We start from the raw sequence: 18,489 nt of genomic DNA, 5'->3' as shown, positions 1-18,489 counted from the left end.
ACACACTCACATACACACAAATATTCTTTTTTATAAATATTTATAAAAAAAAAAATACAAAAAGCGTCTCTTTTTTTAGGTGTTTTTTATAACACAGACAACATCCACAGTTATTTGAAACACTTTTAATAGTGTTTTATGAAAATTCAAGGGGTTTTCTTTAAAATGATACCAAATTTTTGCATTTACACCTCTGCATGTGGATTTGGGAAGCTTTTAAATTTTATGTAGGCAAAATCCAGGCGGAAATCCCCAAATAGCTCTGGAGTTTGAAACGATGAGGCTTGTAAACAGTAAGATGTTTTACTGAATGAATGTCTATCTTGAATGCTTTTAGAAAAGCGCAGTAAAAGCAGGAGCATATTGAGGGGTTCTCAGCTCTTTTTACTTCAGCCTTGAAAACCTGAAAGTATTAAATGATTAGAGATTTCTTCATTTTATTGAGTGAAAATGCCCATTCAGACTTCATACAGTCTGCTCATCAGATCAGCCTTTATATGAATCTCCTTGTGCTTCACAGACCGAGGGGTTGATTGTGTTGAGAGTTTTTCATTCCTCGATGTAAATTGCGGCCCCTCCACCCGGCCTCGTCACAAATAAACTCTGCTTTTCCAGAGCGGCTCGACGGGCGTCAGGCATGTAATAACGTTCCCGCACGGTCTGGAGAAACGAATCTATCCTTTCTCCAGGAACCATGGACACGGTGCAGCCTCCCCATCCAGCTCCGGTTAGCCTGGAGCCCACAGCGCCCGCCTGCCTGTGAACCAGGAGGAAGAGTTTACACTCACGCTCATATACTCACACACACTTAATTGTCTCATAATTGATTTATTAATTGTAGAATACTTTTTAAGACACCCTGAACAGGGATGAAAACTGAATTCGCTAACAATGAAATTAATTTTCTCGCTCTCAGGTCACCTTGGATGTCCCGAGGGCGAGTGACGAAACTAACAGGACATTTTCTTCACAGTACTTCAGAACATTTTGTTTTGTGTTCATGAGAAGGAAAATCACAGACGTGTAGAACCACCCGAGTGTAAATAAATGCTGAGAATTGTTTGTTTGTGGGTGAACTCCCCCTTGAACTCTTCTAAACAGTGTGTTGTGCGTCTCACTCACAGACATATGTCCACCAGCTGGTCCAGCTCCGGGCAGCTGCACTCGTACAGGTCTCTACAGCTGCCGTGGCTCTGCTTCATCAGATCCCCCAGCTGAGTGATGGCGCTGGCAGGAGAGGAGTCGCACACGGCCTTAAACTGCAGCACACGCGCAGCCTCGCCGTACACGTGTCTGGCACGCTGGTACAGCTTAAAATGAGTCGCTGAGGGGGAAATGCAAATCAGTGGATCGTTAGTTTGCTGAAGTACCACCAAAGACTTTAAGTTGCTCTGGATTGGTGTTATTTTTAATTTATTGCAAGGCTGTCTGGAATACTCGATTCTGATTGGTCAGTCAGGGCATTTCAAGGTATGCTATTCAATGATAACAACCTATAATTAACGCAGGATTATGATTTAGCTTGTTTAACTGAGAATCATCTTCAGTGTTAGTAAGTACATTCACATCCATATACTTACATGCACATTCATTTGTATGTTTGTCTTTCACAGATTGGCGGCGTCTTGTGAATGAATAATACGTGGGTTAGCATAAGTTTCATTCAAATGGTTTCTGTCAGCTTCGCTTGTTTTTGACTGTTTGGCACCATCTTGTGACTGAATGATGCGCAGGTTGGTGTATGCTCCATCAGCTTTATTCGGTGTTTTGTTTCTGTCAGCTTTGAGCAAAGTATTATATCGGCTCTTAACAATGTTTTGTGTCAAAATTCTGTGTTTTGTGTTAAGAAGCCATGTAATAAGCTGGATAAAGTACATTCAGGTGGTTGCTTTTTACAGAATAAAGCCCTTCAGTCTCATACAATTGTGCTGCAATTCTGGCTGCCATTTAGGCCCCGTTTACACTAATGCGTTTTCATTTTAAAACGCATAAGTTTTGCTACGGTTACGCCATCCATCCACACTACGCTGGAGTTCTCGAGCGCCGAAAACGGAGCGTTTTGGAAATGCTGGAGAGGCTGTTTTCATTCTGAAACGCTGCTGCTCCGTCTCCGTGTGGATGAGGAAAAACGGAGACATCTGAAAACTGAGGCAGGACTGTTGAGATTCGCTACCTGATTGGGGCTTTTGTGTCATTGGGTATCCTTCCCTTATTCGTCAAGCCTCTATCACATGACTATAACACAAGGCTTTAACGCTACCGGAAGACAGTACTGTAAACAACAACATGGGCACAGAAATGGGAGCGTTGTTTGCACTATTGTCTGTTTTAGGCGCCATTGTGCAGTTATTCATTTGTTACGTTTAGTAACAACTCGACCTCGTCGTCTGTCCACAAAAATACCTCTCTTGCTTTCTTTGCCATTGTGTTTAATGTTCAACCGGCGTTTGTTGACTAACAATAACCAAATGCCGAGTGAGATGCATGCTTCCTGTTTATACTAGAACGCGCATGCCCAGAGTGCGCGAATGGTCACGTGATATACGTTTTTGGTGGCGTAGTGTGGACGGAGATATGTTCAGAGACGCTAGGTAAAAAGCTAGTGTGGACGCGGATCGTTTTTGATCTAAAACGCCGTTTTAAAACTAAAACGCACAAGTGTACACGGGGCCTTAGACTTTATTCAGGGGTACAACCTCCTGGATGTACTTTATCCCTAACTTAATGCATCCGTTTGTTGAGCCAGTGTGGACTCAAGCCTCAGTTTGCCGTTTTTGCTGACAGTCTTAAAGGGACAGTACATTTAAAAAGTTTCTTACCATTTGCTTACACTCAAAATTTTCTTTTCTTACTTCTGTTGATGACATGGAGTAAGCAAAGTCTCCTTTTTGCTTGGACGTAAGATTATTTTCCTTTCCCCATTGGCAGATTCATTTGCTTATTTTAAGAATAATACCTAACTGAATTTTGACTTTTCTGAAAACAAGACGCTATTTTTGCTCGTCTAAAAATGCATCTAAATGTAAGATTTTTAAGACATTTGGACTACAAACAAGACAAAAACTCTAAGTAAGAAAAGCTTGTTTTTGCAGCCTGGGTTTTTAAATAGTATCTGGATGCAGCCTTTATAATGCAAGCTGAGATTGCATCTTTCAGCGATGCAATGTCAGACACAATGCACTCAATGCAGTGAGTGACGTCACTGTGACTGGTGGGGTTAGGCGAGTGCATTAAAAGGCATTGGATGCAGCTCAGATTGCACTGCATTAGGTCTGCATCCAGACCCCTCTCGGGCTTTTGGAAAACTGAACTTCCACACTGCCTGGGATTAAAGATACGGAAACAGATTGTGAATTTGTATTCCTCCAGGCTATAAGTTCTCTCTTACCGTGCTGTGTGTTGGCACTGAGGATGTCCTCCCCCAGCTGTTGATCAGTGATGCCCAGACTCCTGCAGATCTCCTCTCTGCTGTAGGGCTCAGGGTGCAGCAGCTCCTCCAGCAGCTCCAGCATCTCCTCCAGACTCACCCGCAGCTCCTTCTGCAGATCCCCCAGCTTCAGCAGACGCCTCCAGTCCAGCCCGCGCGCCTTCGCCAGCATCTGCACACAGCGGGATTCAATACAAAAATCACAAGGGCTCTCGTTTGTAAAGCTTAGTGTAGTGACCTTCTTAAAAGTGGACAGAGGACCCAGTGCTGAAAATGGCGTTCGCAAACATTTGCTGATATTTAAAAAACCTTGTGTACCCACATCTTCATGCAACTTTGCACCTGTTTCATGTTTAGTTTCTGAAAATGTAACTTATTTGATGGTGAAAATGAGTGAGTCCCCTGAAAACACTGTATACTTTTGGCTTTAGCGCCACCTAATGTAAATACAGCTAAATGCACTTAAAACCTTTGAATACACATCCATGACTCATTCATTCATTTATTTTCTTGTCAGCTTAGTCCCTTTATTAATCCGGGGACGCCACAGCGCAATGAACCGCCAACTTATCCAGCATGTTTTTACACAGCGGATGCCCTTCCAGCTGCAACCCATCTCTGGGAAACATCCACACACACACACACACTCATACACTACGGACAATTTAGCCTACCCAATTCACCTGTACCGCATGTCTTTGGACTGTGGGGGAAACTGGAGCACCCGGAGGAAACCCACACAAAGGCAAGGAGAACATGCAAACTCCACACAGAAACACCAACTGAGCCAAGTGTCGAACCAGCGATCTTCTTGCTGTGAGGCGACAGCACTACCTACTGCGCCACTGCCTCGCACATCCATGACTACAACTATTTAATTCAATTTAAAATACTTTTCCTGAGTAAATGAATGCAGATTTGATCTGTAAGAGACTTCTTTTAAACATTAAGAAATGTTCAGTCTTTCGGATGTCTGTATACTGGAGTTCAGACCTTTGTGGCGAGGCGACACTCCACCACCCTCATGTTGAAGTGAGACGACGCCGCCTTGTTCATCTCCACACAGCAGTTGGCGATTACAAAGACTGCGCCATCAGGCAGCTTCACGTCTGTGGCTCGCAACGGGTTAAACTCGATTAGCTTTGCCTTGAGGAGAAAAAGAAACAGTCAAAAATGTAAATGCAGTTTGACATATTCGGCTGATATATGGATCAGAGAAGCATTGTCAAGATAAAGAAAAGAAAAACAATCTTTTATTTTCTTCATTTAAAACTTTACATTTTTTGAGCTGTACTTTTTGTATTCATGCTGGTTTTATATGATTGAAAACCTTCACACAGGTGAGTGGGCTTGACAAACCACCTGCAGAAAACACACTCTTTCATCTCCGACATTTGCACCAGTTTTTGCACCACGCACTTGACGAATCAAACTAATGCCGAGTTCAGACTGCATGACTTTGAAAGTAGTCGTGTCACGGATGTTTTCACACTGCATGACTATCTGGGTTCTTGTTCTTGTTGGATCGGCGACAGGAGAGTTCACACTGCATGACTTTACATTAGGAAGAATCACAGACAACTTTGTCCAAACTACGTCTCACAAACAAACAAACAAACGCGAGAAGTGACATAAACACTATGCAAGGTCTTGTAGTATATATATTGAAATTAACTACATAATGGAAAGAAGAAGTCTTTAGCTTTAGAAACTTGCAGTGTTTCCTCTAGGACTTTTATGCACAGATCTACCAACTACCTGTCACGTTATTTCAATGACGAGATCGCATTTATGTAATAACCCTACGAGCAAGTAAATCTCTTCTCTTGGATTGTGCAGCGATTTCCTCTGCTCGTGCACAAAACTTCTTGCACGCCCCCTCAAATATACGCAGCTTAAGCGCAGATCTTCTTGTGCGCTCTCAAATAAACGGTGCTGAAGTGTGATTTAGTGCGTTAGATTTTCAAAGAAAAAAAATTTAAAGCAAGACTAATAATTCTGACTTTTACTGTATATATATATATATATATGTATTATTTTTCTTATTTAAAAATAATTCAAATGTTAATAATTTTTTATTTTAAGAGACTTGCTGTCGACTGATATAAATGTCCATTTTTTGCGACTTTGTTTTGATAAACTGTTTACTTTCACAATGTTTTTTTTTTTTTTTACAAATATTTCATCACTTACCTTTGTCCACGTTATTTTTTATTATAATTCTTAAATTAATTCAGAGATTATAGCATCAGTAACTGTATGAGCAGCAATTTTAAAAAGTCTCATGCCATTAATCTTTATACCAGGAATGAACAAAATGCACAGCATTTATATAAGCTACTTTAAAACATGGCTTACCGTTCCCTCTTCTGCTAAAAAAGAAATGGACTGATCCATCCCTCCGCCCTCAGTGCCAATATAACGCTCACATTTGGCACACATTTCTGCAAGAGTGACCTGAAATAAAGATCAAGTGCATAGGAAATCAGTAAAATATATATATATATATATATATATATATATATATATATATATATATATATATATATATATATATATATATATATATATAAAAAAATCTTTTTTATATATATATTTTTTTTGCCTTTATTTTAACAAAACAAAACAACAGAACAATTTCTTCTAGGTGCTCCGATTTCCCCCATAGTCCAAAGTCATGCGCTATAGGTGAATTGGGTAAGCTAAACTGTCCATGGTGTACTGTATGTGTATGAATGAGTGTGTGTGTTTCCCAGTAATGGGTTGCGGTTGGAGAAAAAAAGGCTGGAATAGTTGGCGGTTCATTCCGCTGTGGCGACCCCTGATAAATAAGGGACTAAGCCAAGGGAAAATTATTGAATAAACTTCATTCAACTAGAAATTGATAAATAACACATGAACATTATATATATATATATATATATATATATATATATATATATATATATATATATATATATATATATATATATATATATATATATATATATATATATTGTAATTTATTAATTAACATTTTTATTTTAAGAGACAATTTTAAGACACATGCTGTTGTCTGTTTTATTTTTATTTCTAAATAAAAATGAAATCAAATTAATTTTAAACCACATTCAACAAGAAAATCATGAATGTGGTAAAGTTAATATTTTTTAAAAGTGTAATAATATTTTAAATTAATAAAGTGAATAAAAACCAAAGTGTAATAAAATTGTGAAACGAGCATATTATTATTTTTAATCCCAAAAAGATAAACATTTCTGGGATTAAAAAGACCAATACGTCATTTTAAAATAAAATTGCCAACTCAAATATAAAATGTAAATAAGATATAATTCATGCTGATACCAAACTCTGATCTGCAGCTCAACACAAATGTATTATTTATGATGTATTTGTTACTACTGTTTTTCATAATATTGGAGTCAGTGCTACCTTAGAGAGAGATCTGTGATTGGCCTCCATAGCGAGCAGACCGGCGCAGCACACCAGCGCACTGGAGCTGGACAGGCCTGAACTGGCCGGGATCGTCCCATCCACCACACAACACATCCCTGCCAATGAAGACAAGCTCAGGTGCTCCTGCAGACACAAGATCAGGGGTCAGAGTACTTTGATTATTATAATGCATTCACAGGTGAGTATGTGCTTATGATGAACAGCTCATCACCTGGAGTCCTTTCACCCCACAAAGGAAGTAATAATGCCACTGAGGATTCTCTCTGTCAATGGAGATGGCATCAGCAGACACGGCGAAATCTCTGAAATAATTAGTTAATTAAATATATAAATAAAAGGTCAAAGAACATTTGAGCATGTAAAGTGTTTTATATGAAATTAAATAAATAAATTCAGTAAACTGTAACTTTTTAAAATTTATTTATAAGAATAAATTGATTAATTATTTTTTAACTAACTGTCAATTACATTTGTGCACAGAAAGAGCTTTTAAAAAAATTACAGACTAAATGTGATAAAATTGGACTTAAATAAATAAACAAATAGTCAACTAACTGCAACCAAAAACATTTAGTAAAATTATTTATTTATTCTAAATAACTAAACAGTCGAATACATTTGAGCATATAAAGATTTTTTTTCATAAATTACAGACTAAATGTGACTACACTGGACTGAAATAAATAAATAAATGCATACATATAAACATTCAGTCAACTAACTGTAAACAAACATGTAAAACATAACTGTGTTTATTATATATATATATATATATATATATATATATATATATATATATATATATATATATATATATATATATATTTATATATATAAACCTTTAAGTAATTCTATTACTTCTGTAATAATTTGATGCAACTTTTGACTGATCATTGAATGAATGAATGAATGAATGAATGAATGAATGAATGACGTGAGTGAGTGAGTAAGTGAGTAAGTGAGTGAGTGAGTGAGTGAGTGCGTGAAGTAAATAAATGAATAATTGGATGAATGGAGTAAATGAATATTGGAATGATTGAATAGAGTGAATAGATGAGTAAATAAATGAATTGAGTGAATGAATGAATGAATGAATGATGTGAGTGAGTGAGTGAGTGAGTGAAGTAAATAAATGAATAATTGGATGAATGGAGTAAATGAATATTGGAATGATTGAATAGAGTGAATAGATGAGTAAATAAATGAATTGAGTGAATGAGTGAATGAATGAATGAATAAATGAAGTGAATGAACCATTGAATGTATGAATAAATGAATCAAGTGAATGAATTAATGGAGTTAATGAATGAATAAATTGAGTGAGTGTGAGTGAATGAATGGATGGAGTGAGTGAGGGAGTGAGTGGGTAAATGAATGAATAAAGGATTGATTGAATAGAGTAAAATGAATCGAGTGAAGGAATGAATGAATGAATTAATAGAGTGAATGAATAAATAGATGAATAAATTGAGTGAATAAATAGAGTGAATGAATGAAGTGGGTGAATGAACAAATTAATGAATTTATGAATGAATTAATGGAGTGAGTGATTGGATAGATGGATAATCAATCCATCAATCCAATGGATAAATTAATTAATTAATGGAGTGAGTGAATTTATGAACGAATGGAGTGAATAAGTGAATGAATAAATTGAGTGAGTGTGAGTGAATGAATGGATGGAGTGAGTGAGTGGGTGAATGAATGAATGAATGAATGGAGTGAATGAATAAAGGATTGACTGAATGGAGTGAATAAATGAATTGAGTGAAGGAATGAATGAATGGATGGATAAATGAATGAATAGAGTGAATGAATAAATGGATAAAGGAATTGAGTGAATAAATAGTGAATGAATGAAGTGGGTGAATGAACAAACGAATGAATGAATGAATGATTGGATGGATTAATCATTTAACTATTTAATTAATTAAATTAATTAATCAATCTGAATGAAGTGAGTGTTTCATATTATAAATATAAATGAGTGATTAAATAAATGAATGAATGCATGGAGTGAGTGGGTGAATGAATGACTCCTGCAGAACAGAATTACTCACTTGTATTTGGGGTCAGTGTTTGTCAGCTGGATGGTTTTAGTGTCAGAGACAGAAACAGCAGCGAGAATACTCTGCTCTATCGCCATCGGCAGGACAGCATAGCCACAGTAATCAATATGCTCACCTGGAAAAACACGATTAAAGAGAGCATATAAAGAGCATCTGCTGCAGCATGTTCACATTACACCATGTTTTCTCAACAACTCACCGATCAAATTCACCCTCCCAGGAGCACAAGCATAGAAAAGCGGCATTTGTCCATATTTATCACGAAAAGCGGCTTTCAATTTCTGCAACCTGACAAAAGTATGATGATAAAACAAGATAACAAAAAACAAGAAGTGAATCGACGTGAAAAACTGTTCATAAGAATCGAAGTTCTCCGAAGAGCCACACGAAGATTTCCGAACTTACCTTTCATTTCCACTCAGCAGCACCTTGACTTTTGGTGGATTTGTGGCCATTACTATGCTTTTGATAAAAGGTTTTCTGGTAAAAACACTGTGCACGGGTGGACTGGCACTGTGGAAATGCTGTCAGGTGACTGTCACACCCGGAATCGCGCGTCAAACAACACGGAAGAAACTGACACGAATTTCTCCAAATCCATTCACCGCGTTCGGAAGCACTCGGAACAGGGATTCGGAAGTAATTGGTTATGCGCGGTCAAGTCTAGATGAGATACAGCTGCAGATATTCACGTAAATTGTAGCATAATTTTGACGACACTGTACATTAATAATTACTTTTACTTTACAATTTACTTTACTGTGAGGGTTGTGTTTAGGGTTTGGGCGTTAACAAAATACAATGTAATGGGTAATTTAATACATAATATGAATAATACTCAGTATAACTACTGATTATACATTCATATGATGGTTGAGTTTAAGGTTAGGGTAGGGATATACGTCAATAAAATACAATTTAATATATAACGTTAATATAAACAATTATTTTTAATTTCCGTCCGCAGCTGTATCTGTTCTAACAACAACGCGCGCCCACCTTACAGTGTGATGTCACATCGCATTCCTATGGAAGCCCGTTCCCGCCACTGAATAAAAAAAAGAAAAAGAATTAATAATAAAAAAAAAATTAATGATAATATAAAGAAAATTTAAAAGTCAGAATTCTGAGTTAATAAGTCAGAATTCCGAGTTATAAAGTCAGAATTCTGAGTTATAAAGTCGCAATTCCGAGTTATAAAGTCAGAATTCCGAGTTATAAAGTCAGAATTCTGAGTTATTAAGTCGCAATTCCGAGTTATAAAGTCAAAATTCTGAGTTATAAAGTCGCAATTCCGAGTTATTAAGTCAGAATTCGGAGTTACAAAGTCGTAATTCCGAGTTATAAAGTCAGAATTCCGAGTTATAAAGTCGTAATTCTGAGTTATTAAGTCGCAATTCTGAGTAATTAAGTCGCAATTCCGAGTTATTAAGTCAGAATTCTGAGTTATAAAATCGTAATTCTGAGTTATTAAGTCGCAATTCTGAGTTATTATGTCAGAATTCTGAGTTTATATCTCGCAATTCAGAGAAAAAAGGCTTATCTGAGTCTTATCTGTATGGCATGGAAGTAGGTTACATCGCTGGACCTTCTTATGAAGGCTATAGCCTAAATGGAAAAGATTATAGAGGATTATTTTTGGTGCGGTTTTACTAATAGAGAAATCTTAATTTTATTGGAGGAATCACACAACATAAAGTTTAGTTTGCGGACTCTTGAGAGAACGTTATGTATGAATCAGTTGTGGCGGAGACGCAATAAAACAGACGAGGCCGACGTGGCACGTTTTATACACCAACAGCTACAGACATCGGGACGACAACATGGATATCGTTGGATGCACCAGAAATGTTGGCTTTCTGGCATTATTACAGACAGAGAAACTGTCCGTCAGTTGATGCGGCTGTTAGATGGACAGGGAGTTGACCTGCGCGCTCGCGGTCGTCTGCGGCGACGCATGTATAACAGCCGCGGACCAAACTATGTTTGGCATATTGACGGGTACGACAAGTTGAAACCTTACGGAATATGCATAAACGGATGCATTGATGGGTTTTCCAGAAAAATGATCTGGCTTGAAGCATACAAAACGAACAATGACCCACGAGTAATTGCGGGTTATTTCATACAAGCTGTTGCTGAGAATAACGGATTTCCACATAGAATTCGCATTGACCATGGAACTGAAAATACGCATTTAGCAGATATGCAGACATTCTTCAGAGGCACTGCTAGTGCCGAATCTGTCACGCTTGGTCCAAGCACGGGGAACCAGAGAATTGAACGATGGTGGTCCACTTTGAGAAGTCAGTGCATACAATTTTGGATGGATCATTTTGAACAGCTAAAAGAAGATGGGCACTTTGTTGATAGTTTCATTGATAAATCTCTCATCCAGTTTTGTTTCCAGCATTCTATACAGGTAACATTTGGTTTACTATAGTTTATTTAATCATAAAAACAATATTGCCGTTAAAGATTAACTTAATATTTACATAGCCTACAATATGCAGTTTACAGTGTGTTTATTAATTTAATTTTGTTGCTTTTATTTTATAAAGGAAGAGCTTGATGAAATAGTCAGTGCCTGGAATTGCCACAGGATACGGCCAACTCACAATCCACGTGCTCCCAGTGGTCGACCTTCAATAATGTTTGCTGTTCCCAGCTTATATGGAGTGCAGAATTTCTTGCATCCAATTGAACAAACAAAGCTGAGTATTTGCAAAGAGGAGTGTTTAGTTAAAGACTACCCTTGTGATGAGGATGTCTTTCAACTGTGCGTAGAACTGATGGATGAACATAACCTTGCATTGTCAGATGATGTTTATGAAATTACAGACCTTTACCTTAAGCTTCGTGAACTAATCCTTGAAGGACTGGACTTGGATGACTAGATGCACCATTGAGATCTTATCTACAACTTTCACTAGAAGGTAAAGGTATTGTACACACACACACATACACACACACACATACACACACACACACACACACAATATTATCTGTGAGCATTATTTGAAACACTTCTATTGTGCTTTTTTCATGCAAGTCTCAAAAGAACTCTCTGAGGTTAAAATCTCTGCAATTCCCACTTTACTTTCACTGTGCTGTGTCTGTCTATCAAGATAACAGGTGAGCAGGATTTATATTTCACTTTATTATTATTTGGCTTTAAACATGAATATGTTAATGAATTTTGTTACCATTATGCCCCAGACTCAAAAAGTCATTACATCTTTAATTATGAAACTGATAACAAGCCAGTTGTCTAAATGCCATAGTGTATAATTTAAGGGCATAATATTTAAATTGGGATTGCCACTGACATGTCATATTTTTATATGAAAAAAATTCTATAAACAAAACATTAACACAATGCCATTATTGATACAACTGGAATTGTATTTTTTTCTGCATCACAGTTGTGTTACAACTTAGCTGCATTTAACAGACATGTCAAATAACATTGCTTTTTTATGTACTGGGGCACATAAACAGCATGCAAAATGCTCACAGCAAACAAAGAATAATTTTAAAACATGAATTCTTCGTTACTAATGAATGAATGACACATCTGATGTATCTTCTGTGCCACTGTGGCAATCGAAGGATGTATTTTATTGATGCTGATTGTATTTGATTAGTAACAGCCCTATCTTCTAGGGTTATGGGATTAATGTACCTTTACTCTACATACTATAATGGAACAACTGTTTACATTCCATCATTTTCATACACGCTTCAGGATCCCTTGTCTGTCAGACACAGTGCTCAAAGTACAGTAAATAACCTCTAATATAATTCTTTATGATGACACACAATCACAGTGATGTTGCTTTGTGTTTTCAGAAGGAATGAATAATTTGTTCCAGACCATCCCATCCTCATGTGCAAAAGAAGGCCAGCAAACTTAGGTAGATGAGATAATAAAAGTGCATCAAGATGCACTTCACACACAAAAAAAAACTTTTTTATGACTACTTTTTAAATGACATCTTTCCCAACTACAGTAATGCACATTTTTGCATGATTTCAAACACTTTTGTGGTGCTCTTTTAATACTTTTAGACCTAACCTGAATGCAATAGAAACAGAGGAAGTGAGTTTTAGAAGTATTTTGTTACTCAAAAGTAAAATAATTTTGTTTAAACTGTAAAGCAATAGTACTGAAATTTTTCAAAATGTATAGAATTTTCATTTGTTTCACCTTAGGAATATAAAGGGGATGTATATTTAAAACATAAACTAAAGGGTTTAAATGGTAAACTGTCTGTATTTTGTGTTATACCTGAAATAAAGAACTGAATTTGTAATAGTATTTTTATTATTAAATATTCAACTTTGTAGTAGTACATTTTTGTTTCAAACAAATGCTCGAACAGTATTCCCAATGTTTTTCCTATACATGCTTAACGAACCTGTAATCATTTTAACATGGTACACTGGCTGTCAGGTTTTGTGCACCACTACAGAGCTTTAAGTGAAATTGATTTTAAAAGTTCAAAGTTTTTTTTTAATTAAAGCAGACTTTGATGAGCAATTTATTTATTGGCCAATAAAAAATGCAATGCTGAAATGCAAAAATTTATATGGGCTGAATATAAACAAAAAAGTAAATTTAGTTATGTTCTACTTAATTTGTTTGTTTAAATTCAGCCTAAACAATTTGTTTGCAACCACTTTTTGTAAATCCAATAAATAATTTTTTTTTTCAGTGTAGTAGCCTACTCACTCCATCTTGAATTCTCAAAAAAACATGGCACAATATATGGAGGTTGTGTTGTTTAATGTATGAGTACTTAACATTACAATGTGGTACAAGAAAAAATAAAACAAACCACATTAAAACTATTTCAATAAAACAATGTTATAAAATTGTTATGTATTGTTGCAATAATGCAACACCCAACTGTATAGAAACACAAACTTAAAAGGATAGTTCACCCAAAAATGAACTTGTCAATTTCCTCACTCCTTGCTTGTTTCTTTCTTCTGTTGAAGAAAGCTGAAAACCTGTAACCACTGACTTTCATAGTATTTGTATTTTCTTTTATGGAAGTCAATGGATACAGGTTTGCAGCTTTCTTCAAACTATCTTCTTTTGTGTTCAACCAAAGAAATAAATCCATAGAGGCTTGTAAACACTTGAGGGGTGAGTAAAAAGTGAGAACATTTTCATTTTTTTAGTGAACTATCTCTTTAGGAACACATAATCATTCAGACATTTATGTCAGGGTAGATGCAACTTGTACAATTAAATGTAAACAGTTGTTTGTAACTATGAAGAAAACTTTCACTATTTAGGGGCAACATTCAATGAACAATTAAAGTGATTGTTTTACTTTATGAACTTGTCAAATAATGGTAGAGCGTGTACATGTATGAAAAAGGAACCATTAAAACATTTGGACAGTTCCAAGCCTATTTGACTGAACAGTTGAAATTAACAATTTAATGATTTAACTCAAACATTTGGTTGCACCTATTTTTTTTTAATCAAATCTCAATCATCAAAAAAAAAAAAAAAACTCAATCATCAAAAATAATAAAGGTTGGTCTGCATTCAATGTAACCAGCAATATGTAAGTGCAAAATTAAAGGGAATGATTTACTTTCTGTATACAGTGTGAATTAACTGTATGAAGTGTAATAAGAATGACAGAAAACAATAGCTTGCATAGGAGCTGGCCACAACTCAGTTCCGACTAAATCCACTAAACTATGTCCATGACCCAGATGTTGCTTTCAAGGACTTTGTTCATTTCAGATCTGAAATCAGGGTAGTTGTCATAGTGCACTGAAAGCCTCAGAAAACAGCCACATGTGTGCGCCACTGGTCTTCTCTCAAACCCTTTAAGGTCTGTGAAATCAACTGTTATAGCTTTGCCTATAAACAAATCTGATCCAGTACAGAATCGAAGAAACAGAGACTGCCGTTTTGCATCACACTCCCTCAAGTAAGTTGTCAAGTGCTTTGAAATGTCCTTTTGCTGTACATTCATTGTTTCAGGAAATTTGAGAGATTGCACAATTTTCCTCACTGTTGGTTGTAATGCACAGTACACATCTTCAATTTCCTCAAGGTCCTTCCTCAGAGGTCCAAGTATGCATGCCCACTGTTCAAGAACATAAGCAGGCTCTTGAATGAGAGTTTTGTGAGCCAGTTCTTCCAAAATTTGCTTGAAGTTTTCATTTGTTGGAATTCTTCGACAACTGTAGTTGTCTAAGGTCTCAAGCAATTCCTCCTGGTCTGCACTACAGAAGTCTTTTCTGCAGCTTTCTAACAAAGCACACTCGTTTTCTGAGACATACTTCAAAAAGTTCTCAATCAGATCACTTTTCACAGATCCCTGTATTGCTTGCTGGAGGATGACAGGTGCAAGTTTTATTGGGAGATATTTCTCTTTCTTCCAGCCGAACAAAATTATTCGGGCCACACTTTCCCACTTTTCTTTGCCAAAGTCATGTCGAAGAAAGGGAACTTTAAAATTGTTCCCCAATGTGCACTGATCATAAAATTCCTGCCAGAACTCTGATAGGCAATCCCTAAACACTCCACCAACATCATGACCCATCTCAAACTGTCCATTTGGGAGCAGCAGCTTCACTTCTACTTCACTCTGTGTATGAATAAGGGTTTCATCACAGAAATGGGCAATGAGCTCTGAAAATATTTGTCCACGATGAACAACAAGGATTTTTTTCTGTGGAGCAATGGGTTCTGGGCTCAGCGGCAAAGTGTCATCTAAGTTTTGTTCATCTATTCCAATGATGTCACCAGTGAGTACTGTTACTACATTGCTTGAATCTAAGTAATCTGGCAAGGTCACTAAAGAACTTTGAAAAGATACATTCAGGTCATCATCTGCAATATGATCCTCTGTGGAATGAAAGGGAGATGCAGTGTCATTAACCGGACTATCTACATAAATTACATCCATCTCTGAAGGAAAGAAGTCATTCATCCCACTGGAAGTAGAGGGAAGGCTTTGATCCTGGTTATTACTGTGAAAGTTCTCCATTTGATCTGACATTTCCTCTTCACTTTCTGTTTCCACTTCCCTCTCCACCTTTTTTGTTGTCAAGTAGAACCTCATCATTGTGAGTTTGGATGCATTATACATTTCCCCCACTGTAGATTCTGCATCTAGTGACACTTCCTGATAATTTGTTAGATCCAATTTAAACTCAGAAATACTCCCATGAGAATTTTTTCCATTTGGAAAAAACAGACGAATTGCCTCCTCAATCAGCTCTTCCCTTTTCCATTCTTTTGGAACACTCAACTTCCTTGTTCCCCCTCCTTTTTTTGCTCTCATTTGAACAAAGCCCTGACCATCATGGTGCATCCACCCCATTTCAATTTTTCTTACAGTACGCTGAGAATGTTTTTTTGTAGTATTTTGGGTTTCTGTTTGTGAATTGTCAGGTTTTTGTCTTTTGGTCAGTTTTGATTTGAGGCGCTCAAACAGCTTTGACTTCCTGCAAGTTGGTTCTCTTTCTTGCCTCCTACAAAATCCCATCACGGCCAGTCTGTCTCCATATGAAGGAAAATAGCTTCTCATCTGATCATCAGTCATTAACAGTAGGACACTGACATCAATCTGCAAAATAAATAAATACTTACATAAATAAATACAGACACACACACACTCACGCGTATATATATATATATATATATATATATATATATATATATATATATATAGATATATATATATAGATATATATATATATATATATATATATATATATATAGATATATATATATATATATATATATATATATAGATATATATATATATATATATATAGATATATATATCTTTACATATATGTATGTACTGTATGTATGTATGTATGTTTTTAGATATATATATATATATATATATATATATATATATATATATATATATATATATATATATATATATATATATGTGTGTGTGTGTGTGTGTGCGTGCGTGCGTGTGTTTATGTGTAATCCACCTATGCAGTTTCAGAGTTGTGCATAAAGTAAATCAAACTAAATTTAGAGTACCAAAACTAAATAATAACAAATCTGAGTTGGCTGAATAAAGTAAATTTAATACTAAAGTATTTAAGTAAATTACCCTTAAAGATTGTTGGTGTATGGGTTCACTATTTATATTTAAATGGCACTCTGACTTCTTGTACTTTGTACTTCCTTATAATACAGTAAACTTGCTATATTTAATGTTTTCATAAGAAATCCAAAAGAAAGACATTGAAACATCTAAGGAGTCGATACAGTAACTGAGCTAAATGAGTTAACCTCTGCTACCATCTACTGGTTATAAATGACAAGTTCATGTTATTTTATTTATTTTTATTTTCATATTTCATTTCATATTTCTGCCATTACATACATTTTGGTACTTTGTTTTTCAATAAATGTATTAAATTTCTGTAATATTCCCCAATGGTGTAGTACTGTTTTCTTTGAGTATGCCTTTAAGTAACTATGAATGGTTTAAAAAAGAATGTAAAATATGGTCATTCAAAATATGGCATTAATATATGTTTTTTAAGTACCAATAAGCAGTCTGCTAGTATTACGCATGTCAACAAGCAACTGGTTAATATTAAGATTCAGTCACTAAACTGAAGTATAATTGAAAGTGTTTAGGTAAACACTGGAGCTTTGCCAAAGTGTTCAGCTTAGGTTAAGTTATTTATTGTAAAATAAACAGTATATAACTACTTTAAGAAATAAAACTGCAAGTGACTAAAATTAAACATGCATTAAAATGTCCACTTCTTCCAAATTATGACTTTAAAAGTGTGTGGTAAATTGTTTAGGTATTACCTTGTCTTCCTCCAGTCGTTTGATAGTTGTTTCAGGGATGTTTCTCTCCCTTAGTAAAATTATTAATTCGTCCATCCTACAATGATAGTTTTAAAAGGAAAACATAGTGAGGCTAGAGGCCAATATAAAGCCTAGACCGAGTATATAAGCCAGAAAACAAAATCCATGTACTTTTGTGGTTAGTATACTGTACATAACAAAGCAAGCTTTGAATCCAAACCTAATTTTACTCCCTTTTGGTGCAATGTAAACTAGCCTACTGAATTGTCCATAAAAGCAACACGACTACTATTCGAGGAAACCGCATGAGCCTGTAGGCTATGATACCACACACGCAAAACTTTCGGATTTTACACTCGCCAAAGGCTTCTATTATAACACGGCATTTACTGTAACACTTCATATCGTAAATAATTATCATGCCAAATAGTAAATATGACCATACCTTGGCGTCGCAGAAACGTTCAGCTGCTGGCGACAGGAACTCTCGTAACGTAATATGAAATGTCGTGAGAAATTGTCGAAATTCAAAAGATTTTTTTATAACTCAGAATTGCGACTTAATAACTCATAATTGGGACTTCATAACTCAGAATTCTGACTTTATAACTCAGAATTCTGACTTTATAACTCGGAATTGCTACTTTATAACTCAGAATTCTGACTTTATAACTCGGAATTGCGACTTTATAACTCAGAATTCT

At 35.7% G+C, this 18,489-nt stretch overlaps 2 protein-coding genes and 2 long non-coding RNA genes across 7 annotated transcripts in view; 2 read left to right on the top strand and 2 right to left on the bottom strand.

Annotated features, from left to right (window-relative positions):
* Positions 1-5,392, top strand: part of atp8b4 (ATPase phospholipid transporting 8B4) — a 75,381-nt gene extending 69,989 nt beyond the window's left edge. For 2 of the 3 annotated variants that reach the window (XR_015526662.1, XR_015526663.1), the window contains 3 exons: positions 1,125-1,470; positions 1,614-1,733; positions 3,370-5,392. Coding sequence is in view for 1 of the 3 variants with exons in the window: in XM_087312535.1 (XP_087168661.1) it covers positions 1,125-1,328 (204 nt within the window). In the remaining 2 variants the exon portion in view is untranslated. Of the gene's footprint in view, positions 1-1,124; positions 1,923-3,369 lie in introns of those variants that run through there. The other variant, XM_087312535.1, reaches the window with a different exon arrangement.
* galk2 (galactokinase 2) lies at positions 71-9,504 on the bottom strand. Of its 2 annotated transcripts, NM_001007432.2 has the most exons (10): positions 9,358-9,504; positions 9,152-9,240; positions 8,944-9,067; positions 7,095-7,185; positions 6,860-7,006; positions 5,786-5,884; positions 4,421-4,573; positions 3,389-3,599; positions 1,123-1,324; positions 71-757 (listed from the first exon to the last, which is right to left on the bottom strand). In NM_001007432.2, the coding sequence occupies exons 1-10, from the start codon at positions 9,405-9,407 to the stop codon at positions 550-552; spliced, it is 1,374 nt and encodes a 457-aa protein (NP_001007433.2). In that variant the 5' UTR covers positions 9,408-9,504; the 3' UTR covers positions 71-549. The 2 variants fall into 2 exon arrangements, with proteins under 2 accessions (NP_001007433.2, XP_087167338.1); XM_087311212.1 differs by lacking the exons at positions 71-757; positions 1,123-1,324 and adding an exon at positions 3,267-3,322 and having other exon boundaries at positions 9,358-9,407.
* Positions 9,505-10,471: 967 nt separating this feature from the next.
* Positions 10,472-13,307, top strand: LOC101882990 (uncharacterized). Its single transcript, XR_015526706.1, has 4 exons — positions 10,472-11,374; positions 11,514-11,888; positions 12,005-12,087; positions 12,805-13,307. It is a non-coding gene; the product is annotated as an uncharacterized LOC101882990 (long non-coding RNA).
* A 416-nt stretch (positions 13,308-13,723) lies between these two features.
* Positions 13,724-18,489, bottom strand: part of LOC103909877 (uncharacterized) — a 4,939-nt gene continuing 173 nt past the window's right edge. Inside the window, exons 1-3 of the long non-coding RNA NR_200076.1 lie at positions 18,231-18,489; positions 17,786-17,861; positions 13,724-16,559 (exon numbers count right to left, since the gene is read on the bottom strand). The exon at positions 18,231-18,489 is cut by the window's right edge and continues 173 nt beyond it. This is a non-coding gene — a long non-coding RNA (uncharacterized LOC103909877). The remainder of the gene's footprint in view (positions 16,560-17,785; positions 17,862-18,230) is intronic.

Source organism: Danio rerio, chromosome 25 (genome assembly GCF_052040795.2).
Source record: "Danio rerio strain M-AB ecotype USA chromosome 25, GRCz13ab, whole genome shotgun sequence".
In the NCBI taxonomy this organism is placed as follows: Eukaryota; Metazoa; Chordata; class Actinopteri; order Cypriniformes; family Danionidae; genus Danio; species Danio rerio.
Note: the sequence above shows the minus strand (reverse complement) of the source record. Positions and strands in the feature narration are given on the sequence as shown.